At 46.3% G+C, this 10,347-nt stretch overlaps 1 protein-coding gene across 2 annotated transcripts; it reads left to right on the forward strand.

The window, feature by feature from the left end:
* The first annotated feature begins 230 nt into the window (after positions 1 to 230).
* TRIM68 (tripartite motif containing 68) lies at positions 231 to 9,923 on the forward strand. 2 transcript variants are annotated; one of them, XM_032166810.2, is made up of 7 exons: positions 231 to 435; positions 2,914 to 3,396; positions 5,139 to 5,234; positions 6,063 to 6,323; positions 6,790 to 6,812; positions 7,355 to 7,455; positions 7,656 to 9,923. In XM_032166810.2, exons 2-7 carry the CDS (start codon positions 2,971 to 2,973, stop codon positions 8,204 to 8,206), a joined length of 1,458 nt encoding a protein of 485 aa, XP_032022701.1. In that variant the 5' UTR covers positions 231 to 435; positions 2,914 to 2,970; the 3' UTR covers positions 8,207 to 9,923. The 2 variants fall into 2 exon arrangements, with proteins under 2 accessions (XP_032022701.1, XP_032022702.1); XM_032166811.2 differs by lacking the exon at positions 2,914 to 3,396 and having other exon boundaries at positions 403 to 435; positions 7,656 to 9,922.
* Positions 9,924 to 10,347: the final 424 nt, after the last annotated feature.

A 10,347-nucleotide genomic window follows, 5' to 3' on the forward strand; every position in this document is an offset into this window, starting at 1 on the left:
CTACAGTTTAAGGGAATCTGAGTGGGTGAAGGGATCAGAAAAACCCAGGAAGTAGAGAAAAAACATTGACATGCCTAGAAGCGTCGAAACCCCCGTCTCATCACCAATTGGCTAGGGTTACCCTAGTCCCTGCCTGTGATTGGCTGCCCCCACAAACACACCGCCCCCTGGGCGAAGCCAACCTGGGCCCAGCCGGCCGCTCATTGGCTGCCGTCCTGCGAGCGGGGCCTAGAGCCGGGTGTAGTATCCTGGGAGCTGCGGGCTACGGGGCCTGAGCTGCCGGGCTTTGGGCTCTGGGCCTCTGCCGCTCTCTGGCCCTAAGTGCTGAGCTGCCGGGAACGGCAGCTTCTGACGCTGGGCCATTGGACGCTGCGGAACCAGGCTTCTTCACTTTGAGTTTCCGCCGCGAAGCGCCAGTCCGGGCCGAGGAGGGAGGTGGGTAGATAACTCTGCCTTTTCTGAAATCAGATCATGCACGCTCACTTTACCCCCACCCGCCCGCTGCCCTGGGGACCTGCCCAACGCCCTGTGGCCAGGCCAGGAGCTTACTGTCCTCCAGCTGCTCCCTGACTCCGGAGATTACCGCCCGCCCCTCTACTCCCTTCCCGCTGGGGTCCTTCTTGGAAGTCTTCCAGGCCCCGCCCCCTTCTCAAATGCCCTTCTCAGACTCTCGCTGTACCCTACGGAAGGCACAGTCAAAGCAACCGAACGTTTAATTATTTGAATTTTCTCAAAGTAATTCATGTATAATAAAAAGTTAAACATTAAAGCAGGTCTTATTTTGAAGAGCAATAACTACCCATCCCCAGATCTTTGCAGAGGCTGCCACTTTTAGTTTTTCCCCTTTTAGATGTTTTTATCACCCTAAATCAAAATAATATGCGTTCCACTGTATTTCAGGATTTATCATTTTGATATTTCTTTGCCTTACTTTCTTACTGCCACAATCTTGTCAATTTTCCATTGCTATTTTAGGTTTTCCATTTGTAGCTTTAAATAATAGGTATCAACTTCCATTTATTGTTTTATTGACTTTAGATGGTGTCTCTTAATGTCTCTACTGACTTAGCTAAGGATATTAACACATCTTCCACTTTCAATCTACTGTCGGTTGGAACTCAACATTTACATTTAGTTTTCACGTATTCAACAAGTATTTGAGGCACTGTTCTTGGCACTGGGGAAATAGAAATGAACAAAATAGACAATGACCCTATCCACATGAAAAAGTTCTAGTATGGGAAGTAAGACAATAGACAAATACATGGCAAATGACGTCAAAAGCAGGATCATGTAGAAGTCATTTTCAGCTGGGAGAATAGAAGGAACCCAAGTCAGGTAGATTGAATGGACGAGGGGATTGCGGGAGTGTGTGGAAGTTTATTCCTTTGCCTAGCTGGGCACAGGTGCTGTTTCAAGGAGAGATCTTGTTAACCGGGAGCCAGGATAGATTATTTAGTAAGTTAGTGATTTACCAAAATGAGGTTTTAGGATACTGGATCCCACAGTTTGGTAGTGATAGTGGGAGGAAGAAAAGCAAGAGACAGGGAGTCTAGTGAGAAGGCATGCCCTGCCAATGGCATATCACAGAGTCCTGCAAGATTTACTGCCCTGCTTTCTGCTTCCTGCTACTGGACTGCGCTGAACCACCGTGATTTTTCTCTCTCCTCTTGAATTTGTATTATACCTTAAAGCTAAAGAGGTTAAGAAATTTGCCCAAGATGGATGGCAGAGCCCCAAGCCAAATATCTGTAAAATGAGAACAATAATGGCCTCTGCCTAGGGTTGTGAAATAAACCAACTTAATTCATGTAAAGTGCTCAGAACAGTGCCTGGCACATCATATAAGTGCTCAAAGAGTGCTTGCTTTTATTATTAATGTATGCTCTCAATTTACCTCACAAATGCTAAAAGGATTTTGGGTTTAGGAACTATTTCCTATGTCTAGCTGGTTAATTCATTCAACAAATATTTACTCAGCAATATCTGCATTGCAGGTGCTGTTTAGGTGCTGAGGATACAACAGGAACTAGGACCAACATGGCCCTTCCTTGTATAGACTCTAGCTGGTAACACAAAGTAGCAAAGTGAATGAATAAATATTGCCAACTGAGCCAAGAGCCTGCCATTGACCAAGTTCCATGCCCATATGTGGCCCTGGCAAAAATCTCAGATTTCTTGCTGGAGTAGTGATTCATCAATATGGGTGTGATGATCATCAAATGATCTTTGTTTTAATCTCCAAGGGATGTTATTTCATCTCTGCTTCTAACATATCACTAAAAGCTCAGAAGAATACCTTGACATCTTAGTGAATAATAAGTACGTTAGTGCTGGAGCAGTGGGCAGGAGTTTAAAAGGCACAGGAAAAGAACTGCTGTTTCCTTTACAGTTTTTACATTTTAGTGTGCAACACAAGAAAACAAATTGAGCTTGTAGGCAATGGGCTTCTGGCATACTACCTTTTGACACTTTGAATTATATAAATGTAAATATAAACATACCAGAGAGTGAGGCTGGAGGTATTTATGGCCCTACTTCAGATACTGAAATACCACATTTTATGTGAACTTACCCAAGTTTAAGAGAAATAATGCTGATTTGTAGAGCATGATTGGAGTGGTAATGGTCTAGTAGAGCGAACCCAGAGGAAAATCAGAGTTGACCAAGTGAATGAAAACCGAGGACTCCCAATATTCACTCACTTAGGCATCCCCATTATCCCCTTCATGGTGTGAGTAATGTGGCCCGTTCAGACCATGCACCCTTCAGTTGGAAAGGCCAATGCTTATTAAAGAAGGTCAGTAAAGGGTCAAAAGGAAGGTGGTTTTCCCCCAGAAATTAATTATTCCTGTTACTGATCTCTCTGTTCCTCTGTTACCTTTTTCTCTTATTTGTCTTTCTTCTTCTCAGCCTTTACTACTTCTCCCTGGGTTCATTCATGTTCTGAGGAGGGTGTGAGAAGGAACCATGGATCCCACAGCCTTGGTGGAAGCCATTGTGGAAGAAGTGGCCTGTCCCATCTGTATGACCTTCCTGAGGGAGCCCATGAGCATTGATTGTGGCCACAGCTTCTGCCACAGCTGTCTCTCTGGACTCTGGGAGATCCCAGGAGAATCCCAGAACTGGGGTTACACCTGTCCCCTCTGTCGAGCTCCTGTCCAGCCAAGGAACCTGCGGCCTAATTGGCAGCTGGCCAGTGTTGTAGAAAAAGTCCGTCTGCTAAGGCTACATCCAGGAATGGGGCTGAAGGGTGACCTGTGTGAGCGCCATGGGGAAAAGCTGAAGATGTTCTGCAAAGAGGATGTCCTGATAATGTGTGAGGCCTGCAGCCAGTCCCCAGAGCATGAGGCCCACAGTGTTGTGCCAATGGAGGATGTTGCCTGGGAGTACAAGGTGAGAGATGGAAGCTGGCCACTCCAGTCTAACCCTGGCCCCAAGTTGGCTGCTTCTAGATCAAGGGCTTGACCACCAGCACCACAGACTGAGAGCTAACTCGTTTGGTTCCTGACACCCACAGATCCCTGGAATCTGATACAGAGAGCTATACCTTTCCTCGTATTCATGACCTTCCTTGATTTCCTGCTCTCCCACTTCCTCTACACCCCATCCCAGATCCTAACAGGGCTCAATTCCTAACCCAAGGCTGATTTCAATACTGAGAATCTGAAGGAAAACAGTTTGGGTTTTAACTGAGATTCTGGATGCCTTGGATGAGTTTAGGCATGAGGCTCTTACATAGACGGTCAAGGCTACACCTGATCTGCAAACGCCTCCTAGCAGTGCTGCAAGTAGTCATTTGGCATTGAATGGATCACTTCACTCCTTCATTTTATAGACAAAAGTGAGGCTTAGAAAGTTGAAAACATGGTAATTTATTTTAGAGGTGGAACGAACTATGGGTGAGTCACAAGATTGAGAGAGGTCGTCTAATACAATCTTCTCAGGTCCTTTCTGACTTCAGGTCCAGTTAATGAAAGGAAGATCAGAGGCTGTGACTCAAGTCTTCTTGCTCTTTCTCCTCTCCCAAGTTTGTTTGTTAGACAAGTCATCTCTGACAAACCTGGGACTCCTTTTTTGTAGCTAACCTCATCAACTTCCAGCTTCTGGGCTTCTCTTTACTCTTTCATCAGATGCCCATAATGACATCTTTATTGGAACCATTATCTCAGTGATTCTGTGATCCAGTGATCCAGCATTGGTCTCAATTCTCTTTTTTGGAGTTGAAATAGGAAGGTGAGAGTGTAAGACAAATCCCCTGAATTAGCTTTTCGTATATGGGAGGGATTTCTAAAATATGAAAAGTATTTACTAACTCATTCTGTTTTTGAGAATATTAGAAAAGGGAGATAGTATAACATAGGGGTAAAGGGCTGGATTAAATCCTAGCCCAACCATTTATTACCTGAATGACTTTGGGTAGGTCACCCTCTAAGCCTCAGTTTTCTTGTCTATAAAATAAGGTTAATACCAGCCTCAGGGGATTGTAAGTATCACATGCATATTTAGAGCTTAAAATATACCTGGCACTTGATAAATTTTAACAAAATAGTTGCTATTTTGTTAAAATAGCAGAATTAAATGGTGTATCTGCACACTTTATGCTTTTCAGTAGAAATCCCTTGCATTACTATTCTAGGAAAGTGCTTCTTACCCTTTATAAGCATATGAACCACCTGGGAGATCTAGCTAAAATTGAGATTCTCATTTGGTAAGTCTAAGGTGAGGCCAAGATTCTTCATTTCTAACAAGCTCCTAGGTGATATGGATGCTGCTGATCCACTTGAACCACATTTGGAGTAACAAGGTTCTGGCAGACAGTAAGATAAAAATAAATAAGGTAAGGATAAAAATTGGCATGGAAAGGGAAGTCCAAGGTACTTTTCTGGAGAGGTTGGAAATGGACCTTTTCTTCCAGTTTACAGACATTTAGAGACTATGGGAGTTGAAATGATTCTCAGCCCAGAGAGCTACCTTGGATTTCATCTGGACAGAGTCTGCTTCCTCTGTGGCATTCCCTTTCCCCACAGCCTTCACTGTGGCCGGTTGCCTGAAGGACTCTAGTTCTCCCATAGGCTCCTAATGCTAGGAAGCCTAGGCTGCCGGAGGTGGCCTCATGAGGGTTTTGTCTCTTGCAGTGGGAACTTCATGAGGCCCTCGAACATCTGAAGAAAGAGCAAGAAGAGGCCTGGAAGCTTGAAGTTGGTGAAAGGAAACGAACTGCCACCTGGAAGGCAGGTTGCCTCGTGGGGAAAGGAGTTTGTGTCGGTCGTCCTGTGTGGTCCTGGAGCTGGCCTAGGGTAGCATTCTCATCTCTGTGAGGCAGAATGTGAGGCTTGAAATCACAGAGCCTAGGGTTCTAATCCCTACTTTCTCTGTCCCAGGCCTTAGGTAGGCCACGTCACCTCTTAATTCCAGTTTCTCCATAGTGATGTAGGGATAACCTCTGGTCTTGTAGCCTCATAGAAAGGAAAAGCATGTGCCCATATGTGTCAGCTCACAGTGGCGTAGCTTATATCATGCTTAGTAAAGCAGAGTTTCTCGTTCACTTTCCCAAGTTAGAGCATATTTGCTAAGAGTCTGGTTATTAAAATATTGGAAAATCACCTCTGAAATAAATTTGAGGCCAGTAAGTATCAAACTACTAGAACTTTTGATCAACAGAAAGTAACACTGAACCAATCTAAAACAGCACGTTGAACAGATATAATATCAACGTGCAAATGAACTACCTAACAGTGTAGTTAAGTTACACTGCCTTAGGGACTTAAATGTAACACATCTTGTCATTATTCTGAAAATGGAAAATAGTCTAGAGCATGTAGTATTAAGATAATATCCTGGACCCTACTGGAGTCAATAAGAGTGACAATAGAGACCTAGAAGCATGTGGTGGAGCTGGGGGAACAGGAAGCTAGGAAAAATAGTATCCTTTATCTTTGCCCCTGCATAGCCTGTCACGTGGTTGGTACCATTGCAGAGTATGTGTGTGTGCATATGTCAGTATGCTCGATACTGGGTGACTGAAAGTATCGGTGCTGATTTCCATCTTGGCTCCACAGATACAGGTGGAAACCCGAAAACAGAGTATTGTATGGGAGTTTGAAAAATACAAGCGATTACTAGAGAAAAAGCAGCCACCACATCGGCAGCTGGGGGCAGAGGTAGCAGCAGCTCTAGCCAGCCTACAACGGGAGGCAGCGGAGACCATGCAGAAACTAGAGTTGAACCATAGTGAGCTCATCCAGCAGAGCCAGGTCCTGTGGAGGATGATTGCAGAATTGAAAGAGAGGTCGCAGAGGCCTGTCCGCTGGATGTTGCAGGTGAGTAGTAAGTTTCCCTAGTAACCCTGAGTGATAGCTGAAGATAGACTGAGACTCCAGGAGAGAGCATCAGTTACCCTTCAGTAGGGACTGCCAGCCCTCTGCCAGCTGATCATGGATCCTGTGTTTCCCCAGCTAATACCTGCTGTTTCACTATCCCTGGCTGGTGGATGACCTGGTCTGTTGTAGCGTCATAGGTGGGGCAGTGCTCAGGCAGCTCTGGCGTCATTCCAGGCCCTCTCCTCTAGCCTGAGAGTCTTGAGATGGAGCCTGAAGTTGGCCAGTTCAGCCAAAGCTCAGCCTGCTCTTCCGTCCTTCCATAGGCTTCTCCTTACCTCTGCATGGCATCTCTCCATTCTTGGTATCTGTCTCCCTTCCCCTAGAGAAACTCCCTGCCAGTTTGATGTCTGTTCCCTCCGAGGAATAGCACATACTCAGGTGTTGCATTTTTTTTTTCTCCTTCCAGGATATTCAGGAAGTGTTAAACAGGTATGTTCTCACCCTTGGAGCCTCTAAGCAGCCCCGTAGGGGATAGTGGGGCCTAACTAGAGCCAGAAGTAGGGACGGAGCACAGACTTGGTGCACACAGAAAAGCAGGTGCTGGTCCACAGTCTCGTCCCACTTACATGGTAATGGCTAAGGAATCTTTGTTGATCTTTCCTTTTTCTTCTTTGTACTTGATCAAATGTATATCAAGTGAAGCTATAAAATGTGGTTTCAAGTAGATTGCTCAAAGAGGAAGAAAGACTGCCTGTGACTGCTTCATGTCCGACAGAAAATGTGTGCACTTCTTCCTCTCCCAGAATCAAATATACATCCAACCCTTCCCACAGCCTGGGCATGCGGGTGTTCTCACCTCTGCACACAAACAGCTTGAGGCTCAGCCAAATAACCATAACCATCATGGCTCTGCTTCGCTGGGGTGCAGCACTTCACTACGTCCCTGGCCAAGCCCCTCTTCCCTGTACTAAGATAAGGCCCACGTGACAAAACCGGGACTCCTGGCCCTGAGGTTCACCCTCCTCTACCAGGAGCAAATCTTGGAGCTTGCAGCAGCCAGAACCAATCTCCCTGGAGTTGAAGACAGACTGCCGTGTGCTGGGGCTAAGAGAGATCCTGAAGACCTATGCAGGTAATGGATCCTGGGGGAGACTGTAGTGGACAGTGGGAAGGACCCCTCCCAGAGAAAGAAAATGGTTCAGTGCCCTCTGGGTGCTCCATCCAGCCTCACCCACTCATCATTGAGAAATCTGTGGCTGAATTGATCAGAGAGCCCTCACCCCTGCCTCCTGGCCCTATATCACTGTTACCAACCAGGACCTTTTTTTCTAGCTGATGTGCGCTTGGATCCAGATACTGCTTACTCCCGCCTCATTGTGTCTGAGGACAGAAAACGTGTGCACTATGGAGACACCAACCAGAAACTGCCAGACAATCCTGAGAGATTTTACCGCTATAATATCGTCCTGGGAAGCCAGTGCATCTCCTCAGGCCGGCACTACTGGGAGGTGGAGGTGGGAGACAGGTCTGAGTGGGGCCTGGGAGTATGTAAGCAAAATGTAGACCGGAAGGAGGTGGTCTACTTATCCCCCCACTATGGATTCTGGGTGATAAGGCTGAGGAAGGGAAATGAGTACCGAGCAGGCACCGATGAGTACCCCCTCCTGTCCTTGCCAGTCCCTCCTCGCCGGGTGGGAATCTTCGTGGATTATGAGGCCCATGACATTTCTTTCTACAATGTGACTGACTGTGGCTCCCACATCTTCACTTTCCCCCGCTATCCCTTCCCCGGGCGCCTCCTGCCCTATTTTAGTCCTTGCTACAGCATTGGAACCAACAACACTGCTCCTCTGGCCATCTGCTCCCTGGATGGGGAGGACTAAGAAAGCTACCATCCTAACCAGAGAGGCCTTGGAATTGGGCCTGGCCCCCATGGGGCTTGGAGGACCCAGCCACTGACAGGTATCCCCTGAAACTGAGTTGAGCCCAGTATCCAAGGATTCCTCTGTCTGATCCTTTGGTCTTTGCTACCAGGCTGAAGTCTGTCATGAAACCACTTATTTTAAAAAGCAGAGGCCGAGTCAAATGAGCACTGCATCCCATGAGGGAAGCATGACAGGGCTGATGGTGAGGATCAGAGCAGTTCTAAGGTGACTCGTTGGGGTAAGGATCAGGACTTTGTCCGTGTAGTAGCCAAACCCCCCCTCTTCCCTGATTCCTGTCCGGTGTCACAGTTAAGTCAGTGAGGATGATGAAGTAGGTACAATCTTCAGGACACCATTAGATAGGCTTTCCCAATAGGCCAAAAAAAATGCTGCCCATACCCAGAGCCGGTTGTTGTGCTGAGGCCAGTCAGAGGATGCTTCCCCTGAGGTTGCTACAACTAAGCAACCTTTATGTGACCCTCACTCTCTGACCTCCTGGCAAGAGAAATTCAGTGCAGCAGGGGGACAGAGACCTGCCCAAGCCACCCCACTGCCCTTCCCTCTCTAAGCACAAGCTGGGCAAATCACTGTCCCTTGGACTCCTAGGAGACCAGTGTCCTAGTCCTGCCTTTTTTCTCTAAGTGGCAGGATCAGAAAACCTGTGAGCCTTAGTTTGTATTTTCACTTTATGAATGAGGAAACTGAAATGGCCTTAATGGAGCAAGTTATTTCTTTTTTTTTGAGATGGAGTCTTGCTCTGTTGCCCAGGCTGCAGTGCAGTGGCACGATCTCGGCTCACTGCAGGCTCTGCCTCCTGGATTCACGCCATTCTCCTGCCTCAGCTACCTGAGTAGCTGGGACTACAGGCGCCCACCACCACACCTGGCTCATTTTTTGTGTGTTTTTAGTAGAGACGGGGTTTCACTATGTTAGCTAGGATGGCCTTGATCTCCTGACCTCATGATCCGCCCTCCTCGGCCTCCCACAGTGCTGAGATTAGAGGCATGAGCCACTGCGCCCGGCCCCTGGAGCAAGATATTTCTTACAAAGCTGCTGAAGATAAGATTATAAAAATTATAAAGCATTTTTCACACTCAAATGAAACAAGGTTAACAAACTCACTTCGCAGGTCACATGCCTATACATCATTTATTATATTTGGATCTGAAACTTCTCACATGTTTGGGAGGTTTTACGTGTCCTCATTGGGAAAATGGGTGTAATTCAGCATAAAACCTCATATTATTGTCCTGCCTCATGGAGCTGTTGTATAGATCCCAGATCCATCCCATGCATTTGTTCCTGTCTGAAGCACAGAGGCAGGCAAGCCATGGATTTTGCACATGGTGACCTTCCCACTGTGCCATGATACAGTCCGCATCTTATAGCAGTGCCTTTGTCTCAGGGCCTCTGCTGACAGTCTAGACCTTTTGGGCAGAAAGGAGCTTCAACTGGCTGTGATAAGGAATATTAAAAATTGTGTTTCTACTTTAATTGCATTGGCTGTTCATATATGTAGGAGTTAAAATAGGCCAAACTGGAGAAATAAATGCATTCTGCCCACCATGCTTCCAGGCTGCTTCTTGAGAATTAGCAGTAGAAGGGGAGAAGTTTCCATCAGCTGCTTGGAGGGGAATAAGCTAGTGAGTCACCACAGACCCTGGTGCTGGCAAAGGGTTGAGCCTTCCTCCATTAGAGGAGCATCTTTGTTGGGCGATTGCCTGGGGGTAATTGAGAAGTAGGTCCCTAGGAAGGACTTCAGTTATGTCTGTGGACAATTGGCACAAAAGAGTTAAGGGAAAATCCATGTTGTTCTTTCACTACTAAGACAAATCTTGGAAGGTTCCTAGAAACGGAGGATTGTTAGGTGATAAATTCATTCAAACTTAGAATGAAGGAAGGAATGAAATGGCCTCATTTGTAATGTACTCTTTTTGGTTAGTTTGATTGTTTTTTACATTTATAAGCCTGTTTGGGTACTCTAATTACTTGTTAGAAGACTTGTAAGGTTAAACAATCCACATTATTACAGATTGTCTGATTTTTAAGACCAGACAAGAAGATTGAAGCTCTAAGTGCCTGAAAACCCTTTTCTACAG

This window comes from Hylobates moloch, unplaced genomic scaffold (assembly GCF_009828535.3).
Source record: "Hylobates moloch isolate HMO894 unplaced genomic scaffold, HMol_V3 SCAFFOLD_11, whole genome shotgun sequence".
In the NCBI taxonomy this organism is placed as follows: Eukaryota; Metazoa; Chordata; class Mammalia; order Primates; family Hylobatidae; genus Hylobates; species Hylobates moloch.

Excerpts from the sequence above, each read along its gene's own strand:
- TRIM68 (XM_032166810.2), top strand. The coding sequence starts at position 2,971 with ATGGATCCCACAGCCTTGGTGGAAGCCATTGTGGAAGAAGTGGCCTGT. Across the intron at positions 3,397-5,138 it reads ATGTTGCCTGGGAGTACAAG|TGGGAACTTCATGAGGCCCT; the intron begins GTGAGAGATGGA and ends TGTCTCTTGCAG. Across the intron at positions 5,235-6,062 it reads AACGAACTGCCACCTGGAAG|ATACAGGTGGAAACCCGAAA; the intron begins GCAGGTTGCCTC and ends TTGGCTCCACAG.